The following is a 27,935-nucleotide window of genomic DNA, read 5'->3' as shown; positions in this document are numbered from 1 at the left end:
ATTTGGATTCTTACGGCAATTTCTGAAAATCGGTATGGGTCACCCTCTCGGTTGAAAAATTTTCCAATTTCACTTCATATTCTTCCATTACATTCTTCCATTACTTCCATTCTGTATAAGCCATTATCACGCTACATGTCAAATTTCAGCTTTCTATCACAATTTTGAAATTTTGGTGCATAATACCCCACCCACTCATATAACCCACACTGGTCTAAATCTTTTCTGATAGAACCCATCTTCGAACTTGGTCGTTGGATTGCCCAGATACAGGTATGTACCAAATTTTGGGTCAAAAAAGGTCGATTACATAAGCCCTGGTTTGGGCTAAAAATTATATGCAAATCGTTCATTATAGTCTGGCTTTTAGGTAATAACGCCGTCTTAAAAGGCCCCGCAAAGTTGCTTGAAGTAGGTTTTTGTTAAATATGATAAGTTGAAATCCAATTTTGAAATTATATAGATTTCAATATTAAATAGACCATATTATAAAAGATTTGTCAATGTTTATATTGTTTATATTATTAGGTATGTTTATATTCCACCATATTTCCTATTAAACATCTATTTTTATTTATTATAATTCTTCCCACGTGCACTAAAAAACACGTAAAACACCCCACAAAATCTCAAACATTGTTTACACTTACACGACACCCTTCCCTTCATATCCCGTATTCATCCTTAAACCATAGACTTTTACGTCTCTTTCTTGAGACCCTTCTTATCGTCGTCTTCGTCTTCTTCATCATCTCTCCTTCCTCTTCATCTTCTCAACTTGGATGGGATATTTTATTTATAAAAATCTTCACCCTAAACCTAAACCTAACTAAACTCCATTCCAGTCTGGCATTCGAGTCTTGTGTAATAATAAAACATGCTGGATTCTGGATACGAAGACTTCTTTCTCATATAAGTAGATATTCATAGAAAGGAAGTGGAAGTGCATAGCGTAACATTTTTCCTATATTTTTACCACCACTACTGTTCTCTCCATTTAATTCTGTCAACGTCTTCAATAATTATCATCGCATGACGCTGGTCGCCTATTTCTGCAGGGGACGAAGAAATTCACCAATTCGCATACTCTGCTTATTATAACGGAGACTTTTACTTACAGATTAAAAAAATAAGAGTCTCGTATTTCCTCTGGTTCATTCATTCGTGCAAGTTTTTGATAAGTCGTCATTCGTTATAAAATATGTGTGACGATGCCACAATAAAATTTGTATGTATAAGAAATGAATCAGTTTGTTAAACTGGACGACTGCTGGAAGTGAGTGAGTTTGCCATTTTGAGTGCGAATCTGGCACACAAAACCTTATTCATTTCAGGGTGAAAAATAGATAATTGCATAATTATTTGCATTCATTTTTAAGGAGAAGAATAATAACGTGGAAATTTTTAGGGTGTCAGTTTTTCTGAAAATGTAAGGAGGAAGAAAAGTTTGTGTCTGTGGGTGCATGAAAAATAAATAAGCCGGCTTCCGGTTGTGATAAAAGAAGATGAGCGTGTCTACACTTAACTTTAAATAATGGAGAAATAAACTGGAATTAATTTTATAACGATATTTATTTCTACAAATTGAGAAAGTATTAAGGAAATTGTGGTGAAATGATTCGGTTAAAAGTGGTGGGTGGAAGGGTTCTATTGCTCCTCTTGTTTGTGGTACCGTCGGGATGGACGCGAATAAACGAGGTATGTATGTATCTACTGGAATAAGTTTCTTTTTTTGCATGAAAATTATGAGCAAGTATTAATGGAAAACGTGACAGAGTAAAATGTTCATGTGGGCATGCAAAATTACAGGGTTGCTTGTTTTGTGTTAATGTCTCAATATTGCATAGGTCATCCTTATTTGATTGGTATTTAATCTTAAATTGTTTTTCGACGGGGATGTCTAGACTTTATTGGCATCAGAGTTTTTAAGGAACTTTAAGGTTGTCAATGTTGAACGTATTAAAAAATAGTTTGTCAAATTTTTGTTTTCTATGAATTTGACAAAGTATTTTTTTAATTTTTTCAAAAATATTTGCCAGTACAATTTTCCACATGCATGAAATAAAATGTATTTATGTAAATAGATATGTTTCTACTATGTTCACAAAATCAGGTTCATTTTAAAGAGTATTTTGATAAATAATTGCTGCAGTTTTGCTAACGCGAAATCACATAAACATAATCGTGATAAATTCAACTTTCAATTTCTTACATGCCCGACAATCTGTTTACTTACTCACAAGTTGTTTGAGATTTAATTAAGCGTGTGTAAAAGTATTCACTCACATTGTTTAACGAGATAAGTTATTTTATCATTTATTGAAAAATTTAAAGACATTCAATTCAATTGTAACCGTCATTATAGATGATGAAATTGCAATACAAAACCCTGGAATTTTGTCAAATGCAGATTAAATTACTTTCATAGTTTTTGGCTTGATCAATGTAATTTATTTATTTGTTCTTTTGACGGAAAGTTTAATGACTAATAAATTATCTGTAAATCATGCAAAATGTTCTTAAATTTCAAAGGATATTATTTGCCCAATGTGTTTAAATCTATGAGTTGCAATTTTGAAAAAACTCTGAAAATTTCAAACTTATTACAAATGAGTACATTAAAAATCGTACTATAGACCAGAACATAAATCTCTGAATATTATGCTCTCAGCAAATCTCCATTAAATTCAAGCGGTTACAAACCTTTGCAAATTTAGCCGCATTTTGCTTTTACTACATATTTATATTAACGTTATGCTAAATAAATAATGCTACGTGAGCATAATTAGACACCAATTTTTACGAGGAACAAATTCCATCGGAATTTTTAGAAGTAACATTGCACATTCTGCGCATACTTATTTGCAAAACAATCTTAATTTGCACAATTTTATCTGTTCAACAGCAAGGAGGTTGCATCGGCTGCACGGTTCAGCCATGTTTCTGTGAAGGCGAAAAAGGTCTTACGGGCGAGCGTGGAATTCGTGGTCAAAGTGGAGCAGAAGGTTTTCCAGGTACGTTTAAAACCTTATCGGATGAGGTTATCTCTTTTGGGGCAATCTTCGAGCAAAATTGCGAATTTTTACTAGAAACGTAGATAATTCGTGAGTCATTTTTTGATTTTTTGTTCCAAAACCAAACTCTTGGTATATTTTAAAATGAAACGATTCATTCACTCGGATATTTACAAACCCAGAAAAGCTTGTAATTTTTATCAGATTAATTTTGGTTAAGTTTGTAAGTTTGGGGAGTTAAATTAGGTTACCAATATCTGAATTGTCTTAAATATATACATTCTGTATGTGCATATCTTAATTACACGCGAAATCTGCTAACAATCAAGTTCTTTAGATCAAGAATCGACGGAAGAAATCTTCGATAAGCTTTCTCTGTGACCCTGATAGATTCTGCTTCTTTGTTTGTTAATCCATTATTCAATTGTCAACAGCAGAGACCAATTGATTAGAAACTGGCAGATTGTAACGTCCATTGGGTAAAATCTTGAAAAAATATATTATCTAGCATAAAAGATTCAGATTGTAAAGTTGTGTTTATGCTTCACGTCATCGTCACGTCCTCCTCCAAACCGGATTTGTTGACTGGTTAAAATTTTTAATTGTCGTAGTAATAATTTCGCTCAGCCAATCAAAAAATTGGATTTGGAGGAGGACGTGACGATGACGTGAAGCATAAACGCACCTTAAAGTACTGGGCAAATAAATTAAGTGCGGACAATAATTATGCAACAAAAAAGGAAATGGGTGATTTAAAAATTTCATTTATAAACCTGCAAATAGTTAGAATTTTTCAAACAAAATTTTTCCAACCCAATGGGCTACTCGATCCGTAAAACTCCGCTGCCATAAAAAAATCAGAAATTTATAACGTACACACTTTGAATTATCATGTCCGTCCGGCGTTAGTCGGCGTGAACATAGTGACCATCATGACCAAGTAATTTACCACCTCACAAAGATCAGGTCAAAATTATGAAGGCATTGAAATCTAATCATGATCCGTGTGACAAGATGTGAATGGACTTGTTTATTAATAGATCAACTCAAATTTTTCAAACAATTCGATAGTTAATATATGCCAAATACGCCATGTAATTCAACGAAATTTTATGAAATATGTAGATGATTCCCTTCCACTTGATTTCCAAATCAGTCGAGAAGAATTTAAATTTTGAAAGTCTGTTGAATACTGCATATTTATGACGAAAGTTCTTGTTAAATTTGTTCTAAAACGGTTACCCCATGATGCCGATTATCAAAAATGAATTACAAAATTTCATGTGAGAAATAAAGCCCAATTTTTTGCATGCTCATTAATATAGGCGACATAGGACCAGACGGACCTTTTGGACCCAAGGTAGTTTTCACAAGTTTTCTTACGAAAAATAAATTCACTTAATAAAATTATAACTGAAGATGTTACGCGTTTTTATAGGGACAAAAGGGCGACCTTGGTAATTCTGGATCAATGGGGGAGAAAGGTTATCGGGTAATGCAAGTATTTTTATTTAATACTACTTATTTCATTATTTTGGTCCCAACCGATTTGACAAATTTTACAAACTTATAATTTAATTAATTGATGCACCCGGCAATTTTCACCTATTGAAGAATGTATGTACATATGCTAAATGTTGTTCTTACTTCAGGGCGACGGTGGCGTTCCTGGCTTCGTAGGAGTCGCAGGACGTCCAGGTAATTTAAACTGCACACAAAATGTGTTTTTGAATGAATTAATGTACATGAAATCCCGTAATTATCCATCAGCAAAAGTGTTTATTTATTACATAAAAATAAGGCAGTACCCCTAAATTCTAAAATAATTTACAGGGCTCCCTGGAACCGATGGCCTCGCAGGGGACGATGGAACAGATGGGTACATAATTTATTTTGAAACATTCTTAATAATTATAGAACAAAATATTAAGTGGAAAAGGTTTAAATACTGCACCCAACATAAATTGGTGACAATTCGGTTACCAACTTATTTTCAGCATAGTTGAACATGGAATACTGCACAATTTATGATTGCAGTCTGATTATGCAAATGACTGGATATGCATATTACTTGCTTGTTATTACAGGTGTAATGGAACTGATGGTGGGTCAGGCTTCCCTGGTCGACCTGGTGGAATTGGGGGGCGTGGAATGATCGGACCTCAGGGTAATCGGGGTCCTCCTGGTGATGCAGGTCAGCATTTACTTAATAAGCCATCATACTTTTAAGAATATGTACCATTGACACGTTGCACAGCATACGAATACGATATATATAGCATAACTCATAATAATTCATATTTATGCCAAAACCATATAAGTGAGTGATACATTGTTAAATCACAATAAGCGGTTTTAAATGTTTTGAATTGTATAAACCTGCCAAATTTCCGAAATTATCACAATTAAATTTTGGAACTGTTTTGTGACATTCAGTTGAAATACCTATTAAACGGAAGGGATTATGAAATAGAAGCGATTATGAGTATGTAATTACTGCTGAATTAGTTTACAGGAAAGCCACCATTAATTTAATTAATTTATTCGCTAATAAATCAAACAAAATTAAGCGGTTAGCCAATTTCCTCTTCTTTTCTATAAAAATCGGGGCTAATTTTTCATTATTTTTCATTAACTCAAACATCATCAAAGAAAACGTTTTAAAGTAGAACCGAAAGCGAGTAAAATCATGGCGTTGATCCGTTTCGACATTGGAACCTTATTCTATTTACTTGTCCTGTTTTTCCTTATCGTGCAACAAGTCTGGGTTGCTGAAGGTGAATCAATTAGTTAAATATTCCTGAAAACAAAAAAATATGCAGAATTTTCAAACAATTGTAAAATTTAGCATGCCGATGTGACCAATCCGGTTGTTACGGTTGTAACACTCCAGCAAGTTGTCGTTGGTCAAGGGGACGGTGGACATGTGTTGGACGCTGATCTAACATTTCAACTGACCTGGGCGGACCCTTGAAATTGTTTAAATACAAATTAATAAATTTTTGATTGGATGAATAGAAATTTTGCTGTCTGCCTATCCGTGAACATTTCGAATCATTCAAAATTTATCAAATAATAATAAACAACAATATGTTTTCATACGTTCATTCATTTATTCTCACTGATATGAAGTAAATGATGAATCTTCAGTAGAGGGTGTATGAACAAGAATTTTTCTGCATAATTTATTCTCACATTTCATAAACAATTATTTTACCCTACTTACCCTTAGCATAAACGAAACGTAAAATTTCTTACTCGATTGTAGCTTTTCATCTACATCAATTATTGCATTTTTGACTTGCATATCGAAATAACTCGCCAATAAATTTTTCTCCGTATCCCACATTTAATTACAGATCTATGTATGCATACATTCTCAATATGAAATGACGGGTATTTAATATCGTCATTCATAATAATTTTAGGCGAGGGGGGCATCAATTCTCCCGGGTATAAGGGCGATTGGGGGGAGTCTGGTCGTCCAGGTAGCCCGGGCTTGCAAGGACATCCAGGAATGCATGGACTAATCGGACCACGAGGAGATCCTGGTGACAGCGTGAGTCCATACACCTTTTAGCCATTTACATGTTTAAGTGTTATCTAATTACAAGGTTGCTTTGCTTCTTTAAATTCTAAAATGTTTAAGAAATACGTATGAATGGCGTCTTTAAGTTTTTGATATCTTACGAAACAGGGACTTCCTGGAAATTTTGGAGACTTTGGACAGAAAGGAGCAAAAGGAGAGATGAACATAATTCCACCTGGGCCAAAGGTACGCTTTACATACGTTAGCATAAGTAATTCTTCAGACTTTCACTAGTAGAAATATCACGCACAAAGTAAACCATATTTATTTTAACCGGATCAAATTTGTACATATGCTTTTGTTTCCCATATTAAAATACTAAAAATGATGTCAAACTACTGCAGATCTCATTTCTTTACACATTTTTAAGCTTTACAAATTGGAATATTCTTGAATTTAGAAAAATGTTAAAGTTTTCCAATTTAAAATTTATGGGTTTATTCCTCGAGTTTGAAGGAAAACATGAGCTTTACAACGGAAATCCATCAGGGTCAATGTTGCTGATGGCTCAATATTTATGTAAAATATCTTGTATTAATTAATTAATTTGTCTAATTATCAAGGGTGACTGGGGAGATACCGGTGATCCAGGGCCGCCTGGTCCTGGTAGCTCTGTCGTCCCACCGGGTAAGAAAAAGTCCACCCAATTAAAATTTTATTTACTTTGTCTCCAGAATGTGAAGATAAGCTACTTACTGTCTATTTTTCATTACAAAGTCATTTATATTTATCTACTATTTATGATTAGAAATCACTTTCTTACGAGGACCCAAAGGAGAAGTTGGGATTAAGGTAACTTTTCAATTAATATCTAATTTTTTAAATAACATACTTAAAGTTGTTACAATTTGCAACTCTGTGATCTGAAAAAATTGAATATTGACTGATATTAATCACATTAGTTAATGAAAGTAGGTATCCTATTTTACGTGTAAATTTATTTGAAAGGGCGAGAAAGGAAGTAGTGGGCACAGGGGACCATTTGGACCAATGGGATTGAGTGGCGTTCCAGGAAACCCGGGTGAGTTATTTATTTATTATTACGTAGCAAGAGTTAAATACTTTCTATGAGTTATCTGGTAAATAGCATCTGCACAATATAACATTCACAAGTTATACATATGTTTAAAAGTACAAAAGTAATATATACAAAAGTTGCTAAAATTCATGAAATAGCATGAAATTCAAGATAACATGGCAAATCGTAATCACAAATCGGTTAATAAGCTTGATTTTTATGATAATATTCCAAACACCAACAATTATTATTGCATTTTAAAATTTTACACATAAACAAATATTTACGCAGAACATATTCCAATTATTAGAAATTTGTATAATACACAAAATAAAATAGAATAGCCAATAATCACAGCTTGTTAATGGCACATTTTCAAAATAATTGTATAAAATTAAATACAGAAATAATTAGTTAAACAACATCATAAATCGTAACCATTTCAGGCAATTAATCTTGTTGGTATGTAATTATTACATAATCAATCATAATTATTAAAGCTTCCGCACTGCTCGCTTTCATCTACTTTTGGATGCAGAACTTTGTCCCAGTGACAACGGCGTTGATGTCCGACACAACTTGCAACATTAGCAAATGCCTTGTCCTGACAGAAGACGCATTTTACTCGTCCTCCGCTCGTGTAGTGGCACTTCTTTATATGTTCTTCAAGATTTTCCTCTTGAGAGTACGTATTGAAACAAAGCGGACATCTCCATATTCCGTGGCGCTTAAGACATGTGGATACACGTTTACCCACCTTGAAGCAAACGGAACATCTCAACTCTTTCCTGAGTACCGATAACGTCTTCAGCTCCTTCCGAGTGTAGTGCATCTGGTCAATTGGGGAAGAACCTACCCCTGTGGGAATTAGGATTTTAGATTTCTTCCTAGATTTTGCTTTTCCTGGAACTTTCACTTGGTCAGGTCGTGAATGGGTAGACTGTAGGTTAGTCGATTTAGCAGCAGGAGCCCGTTTTTTAGCAGCTTTCTTATGTCTTGGGTAACCAATCCCTGACATCGAGAACAATGAGTAGCGTGATATGCTTCTGCTGCCAGCAAGAGAAGGGTTTGATTCTTCATCTACGGGAGAAATAAGGCACTCCCAACCTTGGTCGTTGTTGTTCAGATGAATGTGGAAATCCTCAGGGAGTGAAAACTTCTGGTGGCAAGTGGCACAAATCACCTTATCCTCTTCGTTTCCAATGTGGGAAAATAAAGCTTTGTAATTGGGGTGGTGTTGAGCGACATGAGTGGTCCAATCTCTGTTTGAAAAGTATCGCTGTGGGCAAAGGGGACAGTTGATTCGCCCGTCCTTTTCCACGTTTCTAGAGTTTGAGCCTGCAACGTTGATGATCGAGAGACTTCTACCGGACAGTGCCAGTTTATCCACTTTGACACCCGTAGCGTTAGTTTTTTTCAATTGTACTAGTGCAGGTCTTGCTTGTGGTGGCGGTAGTCGAGATGAAGTGGTCGAAGGTTCTGAATCTGGTGCAGGGTTTCCAACCTTATCCATCCATTCTTTCAAAACGAGGCTTCCAATTTCTGACAAATCATCATCTAGGCCATCAGCCATTTCCGTTTCCACTATGGGGATAGGAATTGATTCCAAATATTGACCTTCCTGAAAATCGAGTTATATATTCATTTAATTAAGTAATTTTAAGCATAATATGAACCTTATATATATACATACATACACAATCAAAATCTACTTACATGGTTTTGAGTGGAGTTAGGATTATGTTCTGGAAGTTTACCAGATCGCCCATCATCAGAATCCGATGAGAATGATTCGTCCCTTTCTTCTGGATCCATAACCTGATCAGCAGGATCTTCACGCACGTCCAGATGTCCAATAGATGAATTTATTACCAAATTATTTCCTCCTTCAGCACCAGCGCAGTTTCGCACAATATCTTCAGTCACCGGTCTCGGCTGCATGCCCTTCTTCAAAATTCCATTCCTTTCGACAATAAGATTTCCAAAATCGGCTCGAAACATTTTGAAAAAGTCCTTCATTTTTTCAAACTGATTTGAGTTGATGAGAACATAACTTTTGTACGCCAAAAAAAGGATGAGCTTCATCGTATCGGAGGTAATATCGGGAACGGAAATCATACTAATTTCTCCAACGGGCTGAAAATCGAAGAATTAAAATTAATACCAATCAAGAAGAGTATTGTAATTGCAAATATGTTACCTGATCGTTAAACACCGTCGCCAATAATTCATATTGCGTCGCCAATATGACTTTGTGACCTTTGACCCGACCTCCATCTCCACATAAAAATACGACATCTGCAGCTTCATCCACTATTTCACCATTTTTGAAATATACTGCGCGCAGTGTAGGTTGTTGATACTTGCGGTACACAACTTTTTCTAATGCACAATATACATTTACCATTTTAATTTTACCAAGCATAAATCTTGACATATTGACCTAATTAATTCATGACTAACTTACGGGGATTTTTTTGCTTTGCGAGTACCGTGGGTGTCGGAGACAAGCACCTGCTTTTTCGACTACTCATCACGTCCGTATTGAGACCTTCTTGTTGCATCGTTAATTCTGAATATGGCGTAATTTGATCAAGTTATTAACAATTTCAAGAAAATTTCAAACTTCAAAAAATCACTCACCTTAGACTTTCCACCAAGTCGATCCGTGTCCAAAATCCAGCAAAAAAGTCCGATCTTGACTAAACTTTTAGCAAATGTATTTTCCTGATTGGTGAAAGCTGCGGGGGCCAGGGGATAACTCGAAACTTCAATTTTTATGCTATTTCGAATAATTATGTAGCTCCCAAAAAATATTCGGGTCACCGACTGTCGAGAAATTGAGATGCAGACTCAGATTTGCCCAAGAAAACTGGAAAAGTTTTTTATCACGAAAATGCATGGTTGGGGACAGGTCATTGAACTGCAAATGGTTGCAGCTTCTGGTATAAGAATTGAATTCGGTTACTATTTATTAAGCAGTGAATGAACTCTCTAAAAACAACTGGGGTGAAAATGCATGGAAATTCCATTACAATATTTATCTAATTGAATGGACGATACATGCAGACTCATTCGCATAAGAAATGGAATTCTGGTCTCACCATGTCTGGAATGTGCAACCGGACACCGTGTGGATTATGCCTATCACTAAAATATAGTACTTATAGTACTTATCCTTAGATACTGTGGATGAAGTTCTAACCCTGCAGACTTATTACACCGCTTTGTAGCATTAATTTCACGACGTCACCGGTCAAAAAAATTTTTTCCTCCAAACTGGTCCAAAATAAAAGTCTAGCATGGGAATAGTATAGAAAAATTATTTTTAGCGTTCTATGACCCCTGGGTCATGAATTAAGGGCCCCTGAAGGGTCAAATAGCGTTCCCTGATAACCCCATGCAAATGGGGTATCAAATTAATCCCCTGGACCAGGGGAACCAGAAAAATATTTTTATAAATTTTTATGACCCTTGAGTCGTGAACTAGGAGCCCTTGAAGGGTTAAATATCATTCCCTCACAACTAAAGGCAAGTGGGGTATCAAATTAATCCCCTGGACAAGGGGAACCCAAAAAATATTTTTCTGGATTTTTTTGACCCTCAGGTCAAGAGTTAAGGGCCCCCGAAGGGTCAAAATAGTAACCATGGTAACCCCATGCAAGTGGGGTATCAAATTAATCCCCTGGCAAAGGGCAAGCATAAAAATATTTTCCTGAATTTTTTTGACCTATAGGTCAAGAGTTAAGGGTCCCTGAAGGGTCAACATAGTAACCATGGTAACTAAGGTGAATGGGGTATCAAATTAATCCCCTGGACCAGGGGAATCAGGAAAATATTTTTATGCTTGCCCTTTGCCAGGGGATTAATTTGATACCCCACTTGCATGGGGTTACCATGGTTACTATTTTGACCCTTCGGGGGCCCTTAACTCTTGACCTGAGGGTCAAAAAAATCCAGAAAAATATTTTTTGGGTTCCCCTTGTCCAGGGGATTAATTTGATACCCCACTTGCCTTTAGTTGTGAGGGAATGATATTTAACCCTTCAAGGGCTCCTAGTTCACGACTCAAGGGTCATAAAAATTTATAAAAATATTTTTCTGGTTCCCCTGGTCCAGGGGATTAATTTGATACCCCATTTGCATGGGGTTATCAGGGAACGCTATTTGACCCTTCAGGGGCCCTTAATTCATGACCCAGGGGTCATAGAACGCTAAAAATAATTTTTCTATACTATTCCCATGCTAGACTTTTATTTTGGACCAGTTTGGAGGAAAAAATTTTTTTGACCGGTGACGTCGTGAAATTAATGCTACAAAGCGGTGTAATAAGTCTGCAGGGTTAGAACTTCATCCACAGTACCTAACCTACCTGAATGTATCCTTCCAGAATGTGATTGAAGCAGAGCTCGGCGGATATCGGGTGAAAACCTCCAAAATCTTGCCCTTCCATGATATCCGCCGTGCTCTGACTATGATCAACTTCGCATGGACTCTCACTAATTGAGTCAATTTGGCGAATAAACGTATAATAGATTTCTTGTTCGGGTACAAAACTCTGCATTTCTTATCGAAACCTAATTCGATAAAAATTAAAAATTTACCTTGTGACTCAGGGGGTATGACAAAATATTGAGTTTCAGCAAGCCATGTTTTGCTCAAACGTTCGTTCATTTGATAGAAATGAATGACAATAATTAACTAATTCATATTTTCATGTAGGTGACAATGGTGTCAGCGGTGATCGCGGTGATGATGGTGCGAGAGGAAAACAAGGTAAAATATTTTTAATAGCTGTCCCATTGCTTTTTACAAATTGCATATGATTTTAGATTCTGACTTTCAGAAAATGAAAAGCTTCCATTTTATTAAATAATTTTTACTTAGAAAAGATAAGTTATTCAGTTATTGGCCAGAGTTAGAAAGCACATGAACAACTCATATGCAAATAAATTGCGACAAAGTTTCCGATTCGTTAAAAAATTAATTCATATCAGATTTCTTTAAAATTTTCAATGAATATTTCTGGAGCAATTTTATATCTTTCATTTTGTTATCAAGGTCGGGAAGGTCCTGAAGGCCCTGCAGGTATAAAGGGAGCCAAGGGCGCTCCAGGTTACGAAGGAGTTCCGGGATTCGAAGGAGGAAAGGTACGAAAACCATTTAAAAACCCTAATTTCGGTTTCAATTCATTATAAGCTGTACCATAGGGAGATTTTGGAGATCCTGGGAGACGTGGTCAGATTGGTAAGAAGTTATCATCTTTACACATTAAAATGGTCATATGAATTTACTAACACAGCAAGTGTAACGTTTATATAAATCTTTCATAACGAATTAAAGTGTACCTTGAGCTCAATTAACTAATCCTTAATTTAATTCAGTGATATATTTTAATACGCAACGTCATAATTTTTTGTTGAAATAATTTAATATTTCAACACATTTAACACTTTATGTCATATCATAGGTGATCAAGGCCCTCTAGGTCTACCAGGAGAGTACAAAGAAGGCGAAGATGGTGTCGGGTCTCCAGGTCCAGTCGGCGCACAGGGACCAATTGGCTATTCAGGTGAGACCAATTAATGCGTATATACCTTAAAATAATAAATTCATAGTTCAGTTTTTGCAGATAAAACTATTATGTAAAAAATAAACTTTGTAATCAATTACAAATTTAATGGCTTAGCTAGCATATCATTTTTTCACATGTTTACATAGGTCCCAAGGGTGAATTTGGTCGACGTGGAGAAAATGGCTTCATGGGAAAGTAAGTTCATTATACGCGTTCTGAAAGCACCGGTATCTCCGAATAAATCATGCAAGTCTTATACCATCAATTTCTATTGCAGTCGTGGCCCAGCAGGACCCCCAGGACCAGAGGGAATAGCTGGAAATCCAGGAAGGCCTGGTTTTACGATGAAAGGTACGATACAAGCGTTGTATAATTGGTTTGATACCAAACTGCAGGGTCGTCCTTGCAACATGTCACTTGTAGAATGGAGGCTAATACAATAAATTTGAACACTTGCATGCTTTATACATAAATAAAATAAGTTCGTCCCTCAGATCATACATAGATATTAGAAATATAATGATAATGACTACTTTGTTTTCCCCCTATTATGTAGGTGAAGTTGGGGATTCAGGTTTTCCAGGTCTTCGGGGCCCTGCTGGATTTGATGGCGTCCCTGGAGTGTATGGAACTCAGGGAGCAAAAGGCTTTCCTGGATTAACAATTATAGGCCCACCAGGTAGGTAAACTTATTGATTAAAGAACATGATCAGGGAAGACAGTCTATTTTTGAATACCAGATTTGTATGAGTTTGTATGATCAAGTTCTTGGGGTTCATCATGTACATCTGTAACTTTGATTTAAAGGGTTGCTACTTTAAATTTTACAATGACCTATCTTAGGATTGGATGGAATTCCTGGGCGAGATGGATTGGACGGTTTACCAGGAGAAAGAGGAGATAACGGGTAATCTAACGTCATTTTTCCAAATTTAAAACTATAGCTAATAAAGGCAAGACAAACCCTGTTGCTGGTCATTAATTAAGCAGCAACTTGAACTTTAACGTTAGCATCGCATTGCATTTCATCTCGCATGAAAATGAATAACACATCAGCATTGTTATTAATAGTAAAAAATCTCAGTGTAAGTATCAATTCTACCATTTTTGATGGTATAGATATCAAGGAGCCAAAGGTTATCCAGGCGCAGGATTCGACATAATTGGACCCCCTGGACCTATGGGGACACCGGGATTAGGTATTTTTTGTAACTTGTGTACATCATTTTTTCTATCAGTTTAAATATACTAAATGAATGCATTAATTATTATTATTAGATGGCGATGTGGGGTTACCTGGTTTAGACGGAGTTCCTGGTTTTCCTGGTTTGAAGGGAAAAGGTGAGCTGAAAACTAATCCTAAGATTATTGGTCTGATCAAAGAAAGATTTTTTGTGCAAGATCTCTTATAGTTTCGGGAATGATTCCAAAATTGTCAAAGCATTTAAACATCTTCTCATTGTGATTATACTGCATTCTAATTTTATTGAGAAGTAGATACATAAATCGGAAATAATTGATTGGATCATTTATGTTCAGGTGGGGAAAATTGCGGCCCTTGTTTCGATGGATTTCCGGGCCTCGCTGGAGAGAAAGGAGAAATTGGCTTTCCTGGAATTCCTGGCACTGTGGTATGTCCCAAATACTACGTGATTTACAAGATTTCGAAACCCGATTAAAATTAACTTCTGAAATTACACGCATTCGAAAATATCGCAAAATTAATAGAAATCTAATCTATTGTTTAATAGCTATTATTTTGTTAGGGTCTTCGAGGTTTAACAGGTGAACGTGGCTTTCCTGGACCCCGTGGAAAAGACGGACTACCAGGCTTTAGAGGAGTAAGTTAACCATTTCAATTTTATTTATCAATATCATGAAACTATGAAAGTGAAAGTTGCAAGGAAGAGACCAATCTGAAGTCCTTAATCGAGTTTACATATTTATTTCCGACTCAAAAATTAATGCTTATTTTGAACTAGTATAGTACACATACGGCTAATTTTAGAGGGATATGTTTCCCAATTTCGTGTTTAAATTAAACAATTTTTATTTTAAATTATACCTAAAGTAGCAAAACTGCATAACTCACGTCACCTGTTGCGATTTGCGAATTTTCTCCTGTAATATTTTTATATGATGTTTTGGTGGTAATCATTTTTTTCATTAAACCCCTTAATGTGTCACAAGAATCGGTGAATTTCCTGCAGTGGTTAAGATTGATTTTTCCAGAGTAATTGCCTTTATGTAAATATCTATTCAAAGACCAAACTCAAAATCTAAGAACCTTAATTTCTCCATGTTCAGATACCTGGACGACCTGGATCGTTCGGTTTAGCTGGTTTTCCTGGAGAAAAAGGTGTCCCAGGTGAAGTAATAATGCCCGAGACGGAACTAATTATAGGACCACCTGGACAAATTGGCGATAAGGGATATCCAGGCCTAGATGGTGTACGTGCATTGCCAGGTAAAATATTCCTTTCAACTAGGAATTTGCATGCTGTTGTATAGACTTTGCAAAAATATGTAATATGAAAATATCCTGAGCCCTGTGATTTGTATTGCAATTTTCAATTTAAAGATCTGTTTCATAGCATAAGTATATATTCACCTAATTAATAAATGCTCTTAATAACTTTCTAGGGCCCCCTGGCCGACCAGGAGATCCGGGACCCGTTGGAACAAAGGGTTTGTTACAAACATAAAATTCAGGTTTGACATTTTGAACAAAATTAAACTACACATTTTGCCGTTTTATAGGAACGAAAGGCTTAATGGGAGATGCTGGGCTACCCGGATTTGATTCCCGTCCAGGAATACCGGGTATTTATAAAATAACAGATAATTTCTATATACTAACCATTTTCTAACTTATTTATCATCCATGTTTTCGTGGGCAAAAGAGAGAAAGTTTATTTAAACTGTATAAAGATAATTCAAGGTTTAACTAATTTTGATCCACATTAGGAATACCTGGACAGAAAGGAGAACCCGCTGATTTCTTTATCGACAAAGAAGTTCTACGAGGAGATCCAGGCTATGATGGCAGACGGTAATTTACAAAATTTTTGGTTCCCGTTAATAAATATTTTTTCAGCTTATCTACCACGAAAAGTGATAAGGATATGAAATTAAAAATATGATTAAGAAATTTTCCAAAATAATGATGACAGGTTGTTACTAATTTTGATGATTTAAAATTTGGGAATACTTGTGTCAAAATTAGAATACATTCTTCTGCTTCTTTTTGTCTCAAGTAAAAGTATGATGGATAAAATTTGCTTAAATTTTTGTTCAGTGGACCACCAGGAGAATTAGGCGAGGTTGGATTTCAAGGCGAACCTGGGGACAGTTTAGGCTTCCTCGTGATGGGAGAACACGGAGATCCAGGCTTCCCTGGTCAGAAGGTAATTATATACAATGTAGTAATCAATTAATCTTTATTTCCCAAACAGTACATGTATATTGAGCAGTAAAAAACGAATTGAGGAGCAAACGAGATTAATAAATTCTAAAATGGTAAATGCTGTGTAAAGGGTCTACAAGGAGATCGTGGCCTTGATGGAAATCCAGGTTTTGATGGGCAATTTGGTGACAAAGGAGAAGCTGGAGATCAGGTAAGCGTTTTAAAATTGCATTTACTGTATTAATGTAGTACCATTTATTTAACTCATTCATGTCTACTTATCTCAGCGTCCTGGTATTTTTGGAGAAATGGGAAGCAAAGGTTACGCCGGAATACCTGGAGATGCAGGTGAGCTGAATATGTTAGACTATAAAATGTACATCAGTCTATCTAAATCAGGGTTATTTTACCGATGTTGACAAATTTGTTAAAGCCTAATTTAAGCACAATGTTCGCTGTCGCCTTGAGACTAAAGCTAATCCTAAGTGGAATATGTACATACATACATTAGGCAAAATTTTTCACTCAACTTTCACTTGACATATTTAGTATTAAGTATTCAAACAATGCTAAATACGAAGCAAGAAACAGAGCGTTCTCACTTCACAAAAAATGCTGAAATGACTAAATAAAATGTGATCCCTTAATTCACTTTTAAACATCTTTACATTTAGGGCCACGTGGATTAAAAGGACGCGCAGGAGGAGATGGCTTTGATGGAACCCCTGGCCGTCACGGTGGAAAAGGTAATAATCACGCAGAATCTCTAATGTACATAGATTAGTTAACTCGTTAAAAATGTCAACAAATTTTTATTTGACTTTATTGGAAAAACTTGAGAAACTTTAACGCCACGGTGTAAATGTTAAGAACTAAATATTTACGTTAGTAAATAGATTGATAAATTTTAACTCGAACAGAATAGTGCAGAATAAAGGTTAACAATCGGCATGGGTAAAATTATTTTGGGAAGGTTACAAATTATAACTTACAATAAAATAAAAGTGAAAGCAAAAGCTAGCTTCATCCAGACTTTTTACTTATACTGAAGTGATTTGCAGTGGTTACACAACTATCGCAAATTTTTGAATTTCACATCTTTTATTAATTTTGCACGCACAACTTAATAAATACGATGAATAAAAAATATAATCATGTCGATCAGTCATTAACCAAAGATAATCAATAGACACAACATCATGTAAAATTATTACAAGTTTTATATTACGTACATAACTTAGGTGAAAGAGGTGACCCTGGAAGTGGTGTGTTATCCGGAGATCCTGGATTACCCGGATATCGAGGCCAAAAGGGAGAGCGTGGAATGGAAGGTAATTACAATATATTACAAACCCGGTTAATTGAAATTAGCGCATTATTTCAGTTAAAAACTTAAATCGGTTTATATATTTCATTCTGCAGGTCCTCCAGGCTTGGATGGAAGAGACGGTCCAACGGGGTTAGATGGGTTACAGGGAATGAAGGTATGTAAATGCTAGAAAAATTTTCCGACCACATCTCTTGAAAAATAAATTATGATCCGACCGAGCTTGACATTAAAAAACATTTTTATAGGGTGCCCCAGGCCAAAATGGATTCCCAGGAATTAAAGTAAGTGCAAAAGTTAACTGATAACTTGAAAACTCATTTAGCTAGTCAACTACCCACCATGTTTAAAATTAAGATAAAATGCAATTTGGATAATCATTAAATTCGGTTTAAAAGCATACTTTCTATAACGTGATTCAATTGTTTAATTTAGGGAGAACGTGGCGAACCTTTACCCGGTAATTTATTATCAATGCATTTGAAAAGCGTGTTTAAGTTAACTAATTGATTTGATTATAAATTTTAGGTCTTCCTGGACTTGTCGGATTACCAGGATTACCTGGACCGGTGTGTTTGAAAGATTAACTACATTAATTTTAGAAAATTAAAAATCTTATCTTATTCTTCTATGTAGTATGCATATACATATTTGATTCTGCAAGCGCAACCGAATCGAAATTATGCAAACCTATCTGTAATCATCATTAACTTTTGCAGGTTGGATTGCCTGGAATTTTTGGTCCATCTGGACCCATGGGTGGTAATAATGATACTAATAATATCAGGTTTTTATGAAGGTTTTCATGTGCCTATCTTAAATAACGTAGACGGGAAATTACGTAGCATGATCTCATGAGTTTTATAAATACATAAAGCTCTGTCACATATCAATTTTTCATGAAAACCTCTAAAGTTTATTATTGTACTGACCTTACCAATAAATTCCAAATTCGGTACAAAAATCCGTATTATAAAATAAGGTCAAGGACGAAACGGACAAGATGGATTTCCTGGCCCGAGGGGAGATCGTGGAAGGCCTGGAGTTCGAGGTAAGCAATTATCAACTCATTTTTTCACGAGATACGGAATCATAACTCAATTGATATCGTAACCTGACCTACATGATCCCCACTTTACTCGGTCAAAAATTAAAAAACAGAGTCGTTAATTCTTCAGCAAAGATCACCATCTACCAATGACTGTTCTTTGTTTTATCTAGGTATCGAAGGAGACGTTGGACCTGACGGACCAGATGGAAGAGTTGGCAGGACAGGTATTTGTAGATATTTAGTTTATTTCGATGTGACACCAGTTTAAAAAAATATATAAAGTTAAATTTGATTACAGGAAATCCGGGTCCATTCGCAGAAAAAGGAGATCAAGGCGACACTGGGACACCTGGTTATGTTGGCTTTAAAGGTAGGGTCATCAAATCATAATAATTTGTTGGTGCATATTCACAAGTAATTATGGTTTGAATGAGATTTCTGATAAATCTTGATCTGATCTGCTTTGAAATATTTTCCGATCAATTCTGTCCATCTAGAGCTAAAAATATATTTTTGACAATGAAAGTCTGCTTTGATATCTGATTACAGAATAATATCAGACATTTTCATATTTAACTCTTTTAAAGGTTTGCCTGGAAATCTTGGATATTTGGGAAGAAAAGGTGAAATTGGAGAGTGGGGACCTGTTGGGTTGGATGGGTTGCAGGGAGCTCAAGGAATTACCGTAAGTAAATATTATTGATATTTGATAAGTCAAAACAATAAGCTTACTTTCGTATGAAATTCATAAACTATATAAAAGATCTAGAAACTGTATATGTAAAGCTGAGCATTTTAATTTTTTCTATTACATTTGCTTAACTGAGTTAACCAAAAATTTCCATCATTGAAGTACTTTACGCACGAACCTTACATATGAAAAATGCTTGCAAAAATTTCACGCACAAAAAAATTCAATTATCCATTTTCTTAACAAAATCTGTAAAAAAAAAACCCAAAATTTCTAAAGTTTCATTAACCTTGAAATTGTTGCACAATGTATGATTTTATTTATGTCAATCATATTACACATCCCCAAATGTCATCTGAGATATATGCATATGGTATATAAACATACAAATTATTTAATGAACGGTTTCTTAATTTAGCAATTCTTTTGTAAAACTAAACTTCATATTTTGAATTAAGCCAGTGAACATGGAAAGAAGCTTTTTATGCAGAGTATATCAATATCAGAATAAAACAATATCTTTTACATAAAAAATTCTTTCGTATGCATACGAAAAATGCACAATTAAATGTACTTAAATGTAATTATACATTTAAAATTCCACTCAAAAAATTCCAATTATATTTTATTCCAATTCTCATTTTTATACAAAATTTATACAAAATTCTTCCCCCAGATTATTCGGAACTTCGTCTTAACCGTAGAACCCTCCCAATCCGTAGCCATATCCAAGGCCTAATCCGTGTCCGAATCCGAACCCTTTTCCGTACCCGTAGCCAAGACCATATCCAAGTCCGAGTCCCTTGGCGTAGCCCAGACCAAGTCCCCCGTACCCTCCGTACAAACCGTGACCGTAAAGCCCAGCCCCGTAAAGACCAGCTCCGTAACCAAATCCTACGCTAGAAGCTGTCGAAAGGTCATTTTTCTTTTCCTCTGCCGCACAAGCGACGACCACCAAGGCGGCGACGATGAAAGCGACTGCTGCCTGCAAATTATATTTAGAAAAGGTTAAAATTTTGACCGTTTGTTCAGAAATTTTCGAGTCAAATCTTACAACAATTCTGGCCATTTTTCTGTTTAGATGAGATGAGTTGCGAAGAAGTTGTTAATTAACTTGGGTTGAATAACGGTTTGTACCTTTTTGGGGAAAAATTGTGGCATTTTATACCAAAACGTGGTCTCCAGTTGGTGACATTCTTGCCGACACGACTCCAGTTATTTCAGCACAAAAAACAATTGAATTTGAATGAAGTTATCGCCATAAAATTAGCACTAAATGGCACATGGGATTGATTTCCTCATACTGTTTGGTCCATTTTATTGTCAAATTATGCACGTGTTTTTAGGCAGGCACGATTCCCGTCATGGTACCAATTTTGGTTTAATTTGGAGTTCAAGTTGAAGAAGATTTTTTAGGCAGAAAATAAAAGGGAATCAAATCGTATTTAACTATTACTGCATAGTTTGAACTGCATTATATCCCAAAAACAATGAACTCGGCGTTAGTGATACACTAAATACGTAAATAGGAACTATGACAGAAGTGAGATTTTCTGCAAATCATGCCAAAACAATTAAAAGTTAATTGTAAATACAAGCAAAATTAGAAGAACAAAATGACTAGACGAAGCTATTGTCATTGTGAAGGTTGGGATCAGGTTGTTACTTAAATTACATGTAATGTTGTAATTCCGTTAATGAGAATTAGAAATATTAAGCCATATTTACTTAATTAAGATTCATGTTATAGTTTGCATAATGTTTGAACTAATTATTAATAATCAATTACAGATAATTACTTCACTTAATTTAAAGTTGAAATTGAGTACTGGAATTTAATTGAATTGAATATTATCCAGAAATTCAAATAAGGCCAATACAAAATTAATACAACAATTCAAAATTATTTGTGTGAATACAACTCTTCAGTTCAGAAAAATAGTGGCACGGAGACAGATCACTTATTGTCATTATTTGTCAAGAAGTGTGTATATGTACATACGTATGACCAGTTTCTGTGTGATATATGTAGGTAATTACACGTTAGTGAAATTGACATCAGATTTTTAAGGACTCTTTGTAAACATGAATGTTGTATTTGCATTCGGGAAAATAAGTAACAATTTCTCCAAATTCGTGAAAGCACTAACTTATCTGTTTTTGCAGGGTGCTCCCGGAGACAGAGGCTTCCCCGGGTATCGAGGTCAGCCTGGAGATGATGCTACCTTCGGAAATGCTGGCGATATAGGAGATTCGGGTATAAATTAATTACATCCCTAAGATTTCACACTCTAAGAAATATGCACCTATTATCACTGGACGGTGAAAGCATGCGCTGGCGTGGTCAGTTATTTCTATACGTGCGGTGACCTTTGCCAATCGTGTTGCGTCACTTACTGTCACCACCGGGTGATTATAAAGTTACATTTGTGCATTTTCTAAATTTTTCTGTAACTTAATTAGGATCCGTTGGAGAAAAAGGCTACCCTGGTCGGAACGGTTATGACGGACTAAAAGGTTAGCGAGCAAAAATGTTTTTTTTTTCTTTTCATGTGCCAATCGTTTGCCACATATTGTTTTGGGAATATAGCTGACCTTAAATTAACATGGTAAACTAATGCATTTACGAACTGTTTAATAATAATTGCAGGAGAGCGTGGATCTTACGGGGAGTCAGTTCCTGGCCCAATTGGAGGTGTGGGATCGAGAGGAGATGTTGGCTGGCCGGGAATGAAGGGCTTCATGGGAGAAATTGGTTTACCTGGTGTTGCTGGACCCGCTGGCGAGCCGGTAAGGCTTTAACTAATTACGGTTTGGTTGATTCTTTAGATCAATAAGTGTGATTTTTATGGGATTAACTGTGTAAAAAACAGGGCGACATCGGAAGAGCTGGTTTTGCCGCATTAAATGGCCGAAAAGGATTCAAAGGGACGCAGGGTTTCGCAGGGAGTCCAGGACCGGGACCACAGGGACTAAAAGGTATCTAATTGAAACTAATATTTACATATTATCTCGCTCTTGGTTAATTTAATAAAAATTATTAAGTAGCTTCAGCTACTTTATGCGAAGACTTTGTCTGTCTGTCTGTCTGTCTGTCTGTCTGTCAGTCCGTCTGTCAGCAGGATAACGGAAGAACGGATTGAGATAATCGAAATCGGTTTTCGCCATTATACATATGACCCTAGGGGGAGGATTCTATCAACTTTTGGGGGCAACCGGACCACCCCCCTTGGCGCCAGGGGGTGTGGTCGGGGCAAAATGAGATTTATAGTGCAATTTGATCTATGGATGAAATAGAGTGAAATGAAGTGATCCCGAGTTGTGCCACACCCCCTCCGCGCCAGGGGGTGTGGTCGGGGCAAAATGAGATTTAAAAAAATTGAATCTATAGGTGAAATGGAGTGAAATTGAGTGTTTTCGCGATGTCATGGGAGTGGTTGGGGTGAAGTAGTCTGAAGCTACTTCCGTATGCGCGTTTGCGACGGTTTATTAGCTATGTATATGTACTACGTTAATTGTTTCACTTTTAATAGGAATGGACGGCGATCCTGGCCTTTTTGGCCGAAATGGTCTTCCTGGAGATCCTGGGGTAAGTTATCAAGTTGACAAAGGTCAATCAAAAGTATCTCTTCGTGTTACCAAAATTACACGGTTGGAAAGTAGCTTGATTCAATGATTGAAAACCATTCAGTTATCTTTCAATATCATATTCAATTGCACTCAATACTCAAATTTTAATATCGACCTCCACATGTCACAATTAAATTAAAATTACATATCAAAATTAGAGATACACAACTAAAACTAAGGGCAATGCCATTTTCGATCCAACTTCAAGTTTGCTGATTACAAAGATCCTAACGAATTGTGTCTTAATTTGAAATAATCGATCAACAAATTTGAATTTTTTGTTGTATTTCACAATGATTCCAAGTATGGTCAGTCATAAGGGATATAAGTAATACTAATTTTCTTCATTTTTACACAGCCAATGGGAAAATCAGGTCTCTTCGGATTAGCTGGCATCAAAGGATCCGTAGGAGATCCTGGTTATATGCAATCTGGGTTTGGAGGACCTCCTGGAGATTGGGGACCCAAAGGTGTCCGTGGGGATAATGGAACACCCGGATTTTCTGGAGTCAAGGGACGCAGGTATGTAACATGTATTGGTTTTCGCTCGAAAATTAATTGATAAGGATAGTGCAAGTGGTATGCATAATCATATTCCAAATTTGCACATATAGTCTCAAATATCAAACTTTTCCTTGTGAAAGTAGGAAATAATGTCTCATTTTCCACTTTAGGGGAGATCCTGGCCGAGTAGGACCCCCTGGTCTGGAGGGATCTCCTGGGGCCAAAGGTCAAAGGGGTACTACTGGACCCATCGGTTTAAAAGGTTAGTATTGGAGAACTACTGAATCCAATCAAAGTAATAAATTTCCAAACATTGTTTGAAATTTTTATTTTCTGCTGTCTCCGTACATATGTATTTATGCAAATATTTAGCCCCTGAAGCGCTCGCCCTTGCTGGGGATATAGGAGAACCTGGATCGCCTGGAAAAGTTGGCAGACCTGGCTTTCACGGACAAAAAGGAAAACCTGGAGATTACGGGAGAAGTAAGTTCACATTAACAATAATCAGGAGATTAAACATTTAACAATAATTACTCAACGAATAATCAGATGGGCTGCCTGGATTGCGAATGGTCGGACCGGTGAGAGTAGGACAAAAGGGTTTGCCTGGAGAGGATGGATTACCGGGAGGTCAGGGATTCAGGGGAAAAGATGGGTTGCAGGGAAGACCGGGTTTAATCGGAAGAAAGGTTGAGCAAATATACTTGTTTTTTCCTGACAAACAACTTTTATTTTAATTGTAAAATATTTTTACGCAATTTTAGGGAAGCATTGGCGACCCTGGATTTGCGGGATCACCGTAAGTGGTGCTAGAAAAAGAATTTGCACATGTTGAATATATTTATGTACATACTAGTTTGAGAGTTCGTTTAAACTTGAAAATATATAAATATACCACATTTTAAATCAATTTATAAATATTTACCAATATATAATACTCTAAATTTTTAGGGCTACTTCATTTACTGGCGAACCAGGCGTCAGTGGAATCCCTGGAGGTCGAGGGTTCAAGGTATTAAAACTTGTTAAACATGTGCGACGATTGAGCTTAATTTACAGTAATTGTATTCATTACACGGATAGAAGGTGTTATTAGTTTTTGGCTGAATATCGAAATTAGATTTAATTTGATGTTACATATTTTGTACGAGTACAGATTTAGACAAATCCAATGACATCACACTTTCTGAGATTCTATGTAATTGTTCAATTTTTGTGCAATTACAAAAAAGCCGTGTGATGCTATTTCTATAAATATATATTTATCATGCCCCATTTTTTAATTAGGCGTGTTGCGTTTGTCTGGATTATGACCAACCTCCTAGAATCTTGACTACTATTTAATTATTACTTAAATTTTGCAGGGCCCTCCCGGTGACTCTGGATTTGACGGGCTACCAGGATTGGATGGTCTCAAAGGTGATTAATTAATTATTCATATAGGAGTGATTATTTATATCGATTGAAGTATATAAAAAAAATGCATAGCTAATGTGAAATTGGAAGATGGATTTTAATGTGGGTAAAAAATGGTAAAAAGTATGCAAAGAAGAGCTGATTTGAAGGTCATTCGTAAACAATTAATTGATAATGTGCATATGCTGAATTGGTGATGCAGTTATATTTATCGATTAATCAGCAATTATCACTTAATTCGTAGGAATGCACGGCGATCCTGGATTTTCTGGAAGACCTGGCGCCTTTGGCGAGAAGGTATAGTGTCACATAACACAAGCTTAGCTTAGCGTAGTAAAAATTAGCTTATAAAATTTTTTCAACACAGGGAGAAAAAGGAGAGGCTGGAGTACCGGGATTTGTCACAGCTTATTCGAAGGGTTTACCAGGAAGACCAGGTGATTAATAAATACTTCAACGTAATTCTATGTTTATGTGGTGTATCTAATAGATTCTTTTTAAAGGTAACCCTGGTCGACAAGGCGCAATTGGAACTCCGGGCTTATCTGGATTACCCGGTCCGTCTGGCGAACTCGGCCGAGATGGACGACCCGGTTTACCTGGCTTAAGCGGGCCTAAGGTATTTTACAATTATAAACAAAGCTCGAATAATCATTTTCATAACATGCACACAAACACCATTAATCGAATAATTTAAACGTTCCATCTCAAAGGGAGTCAGAGGCGATGGTGGGATAGCTGGTAGAGAAGGAAATGAAGGTCGCGTCGGTCAATTCGGAGCAAAAGGTTAGTGCATTAATTTAATACTAACTTGTGCATCAATATATTTATCTTAACCTTTGACCACCCCCTCAAGGTGACCCTGCCCCACCCGGACCACCACCAAAGTCACGAGGTTATTTTTTCACTCGACACTCTCAAACAGTTCGGGACCCTATTTGCCCTACGGGAAGTACACTTCTCTGGGCTGGATACTCACTTTTACATCTCACCGGAGACGGGAAAGCGCGTGGGCAAGATTTGGGTAAGATCTTATCTAACCTTTAAGTTAATTCACCGACAAATGCATACATTCCCTGTAATAAATGAATCCATGGCTTGCAAAGTATTTTGTGTGAAATGTCAGTCATCGATCGATGAGATTAATTTTGGACTTCTTTTATTTTTCAGGGGCACCGGGTTCATGTCTCGCCAAATTTTCGACGATGCCGTTCCTCTTCTGTAATTTGAACAATGTGTGCAATTACGCGTCGAGAAATGACTACTCGTACTGGCTCTCGTCATTCGAACCACTCCCCATGATGATGATGCCCATTACTGGACTGGAAATTAAAAAGTATGTGTCGCGTTGTGCCGTTTGCGAAGCACCGTCGACCGTTATTGCCGTCCACTCACAAACCACGGATGTTCCAGACTGTCCAAATGGGTGGTACCAAATGTGGAATGGCTACTCTTTCCTCATGCACACAGACGCTGGGGTAAGCATTATAAGTTTGTTTGGGCTTATCAAGTACTAACATTCTATACAAACATCTCTTTACAAATTTCGCCACAATTTCCAAAAAAACTGACTTCGAAAATAATTCTTCAAAATTTTGTTCTGCAGGCGGAAGGAGGTGGTCAGCCTTTAGCATCGCCGGGTTCATGTCTTGAATTTTTCAAGCCGTTGCCCTTCATCGAGTGCATCGGTCAAGGGAAGTGCAACCTCTTCTCGTCCGCTTTCTCGTACTGGTTGGCTACTATTCCCGAGTCAAAGCAGTTCATGCGCCCAGAACACGAAACCACAAAATCAGGCAGCCACGAGAACAGGATATCGAGATGTTCTGTGTGCGGCAGGAGGCGACCTGATGAATTGACTGCGGGGTCAGCTCAACCAGGATCGCAGCAGGGTAGGAGGGTATCCAACTTCGGGTAGATTTCGGGTAGATTTGTAATTTTCATATAGTGGGGCGAAATTCGCAAGGGAATTGTGCTATTTTTTTGCACGAAATTAATCCAATTTCTAATCATAATTGTGTAAATGTCGATGTATCTTAATTACAGAAGCACGTGTAGTCAAATAATTATGATAGCATAAACAACGTGTGCCAAAACTATACAATTTTGCCAAAAATTTAAAATTTAAAATATTTATGTGCGTTTCGTTCAAACCAATTTTGAATTTTTGTTACCAGAATTATAAATACTTAATTAACAGAATAGGAATTGATGTACTTAACTAATTGTACGGAATTATTTTTTATGTTCACGGAGATGTAACCCGTCACCCGTAATAACACTGCCAATAATAATTACACTGCCATCTTATAGTAATTAACTATATGTAATAACTATATTTTAATTAGTATATTGTAAAGAGTAAAGTTTATATTTAATTAAAAATTGGAATTTGGATGACATTTTTAATCGGCATATATTTACAAGGGCGTTACTTGCATTTCATAACGTCTTCGAACAAAAAGTGTCACAGTTCTAAAACTATTTCACTCTCTGCTACATTACGAATGTGAAAAAAATTGCTGCTAATTTTATTGTAATGAAAAATGTGCGTATTGAGCAAATTGAAATTAATTTCTATAAAGAATTTCAAAATTTACAGCAAATGTTGAATATCTTGTTACATCTGCATACCATTTACATTAACTAATTATTATGTGCAATATAAAATAGAATTTAGATGTTTTGTGTCAACAGTAAAACGTTTACTTTTTAAT

General features: G+C 36.2%; 3 protein-coding genes and 1 long non-coding RNA gene across 4 annotated transcripts; 2 read left to right on the top strand and 2 right to left on the bottom strand.

Annotated features, from left to right (window-relative positions):
• The first annotated feature begins 812 nt into the window (after positions 1-812).
• LOC110852837 (collagen alpha-1(IV) chain) lies at positions 813-27,627 on the top strand. The gene is made up of 62 exons (XM_022100961.2): positions 813-1,335; positions 1,409-1,698; positions 2,906-3,014; positions 4,340-4,374; positions 4,453-4,506; positions 4,667-4,712; positions 4,848-4,893; positions 5,102-5,208; positions 6,443-6,573; positions 6,712-6,789; positions 7,167-7,230; positions 7,352-7,395; positions 7,552-7,624; positions 12,344-12,397; positions 12,683-12,771; positions 12,832-12,868; positions 13,092-13,193; positions 13,343-13,391; positions 13,474-13,547; positions 13,753-13,875; positions 14,040-14,103; positions 14,316-14,395; positions 14,475-14,537; positions 14,736-14,827; positions 14,963-15,037; positions 15,504-15,663; positions 15,840-15,884; positions 15,957-16,019; positions 16,164-16,248; positions 16,495-16,603; positions 16,733-16,813; positions 16,890-16,950; positions 17,277-17,348; positions 17,844-17,933; positions 18,025-18,086; positions 18,178-18,213; positions 18,365-18,389; positions 18,458-18,498; positions 18,649-18,691; positions 18,912-18,980; positions 19,151-19,204; positions 19,279-19,350; positions 19,568-19,665; positions 21,838-21,928; positions 22,135-22,188; positions 22,322-22,461; positions 22,545-22,650; positions 23,205-23,260; positions 23,660-23,823; positions 23,976-24,067; positions 24,178-24,288; positions 24,355-24,494; positions 24,570-24,604; positions 24,757-24,817; positions 25,170-25,224; positions 25,466-25,518; positions 25,589-25,658; positions 25,725-25,840; positions 25,935-26,007; positions 26,078-26,245; positions 26,392-26,699; positions 26,828-27,627. Exons 2-62 carry the CDS (start codon positions 1,615-1,617, stop codon positions 27,134-27,136), a joined length of 5,241 nt encoding a protein of 1,746 aa, XP_021956653.1. The 5' UTR covers positions 813-1,335; positions 1,409-1,614; the 3' UTR covers positions 27,137-27,627.
• Positions 5,631-6,116, top strand: LOC110852839. The gene is made up of 2 exons (XR_002548168.2): positions 5,631-5,791; positions 5,863-6,116. It is a non-coding gene; the product is annotated as an uncharacterized LOC110852839 (long non-coding RNA).
• LOC118436486 lies at positions 6,835-10,712 on the bottom strand. Its single transcript, XM_035854667.1, has 5 exons — positions 10,265-10,712; positions 10,089-10,193; positions 9,822-10,003; positions 9,338-9,757; positions 6,835-9,242 (listed from the first exon to the last, which is right to left on the bottom strand). Exons 2-5 carry the CDS (start codon positions 10,183-10,185, stop codon positions 8,103-8,105), a joined length of 1,839 nt encoding a protein of 612 aa, XP_035710560.1. The 5' UTR covers positions 10,186-10,193; positions 10,265-10,712; the 3' UTR covers positions 6,835-8,102.
• Positions 20,263-20,878, bottom strand: LOC110852838 (keratin-associated protein 21-1). The gene is made up of 2 exons (XM_022100962.2): positions 20,726-20,878; positions 20,263-20,656 (listed from the first exon to the last, which is right to left on the bottom strand). The coding sequence occupies exons 1-2, from the start codon at positions 20,738-20,740 to the stop codon at positions 20,366-20,368; spliced, it is 306 nt and encodes a 101-aa protein (XP_021956654.1). The 5' UTR covers positions 20,741-20,878; the 3' UTR covers positions 20,263-20,365.
• Positions 27,628-27,935: the final 308 nt, after the last annotated feature.

This window comes from Folsomia candida, unplaced genomic scaffold, assembly GCF_002217175.1.
Source record: "Folsomia candida strain VU population unplaced genomic scaffold, ASM221717v1 Fcan01_Sc008, whole genome shotgun sequence".
In the NCBI taxonomy this organism is placed as follows: domain Eukaryota; kingdom Metazoa; phylum Arthropoda; class Collembola; order Entomobryomorpha; family Isotomidae; genus Folsomia; species Folsomia candida.
This window is presented reverse-complemented; position numbering and strand designations above follow the sequence as displayed.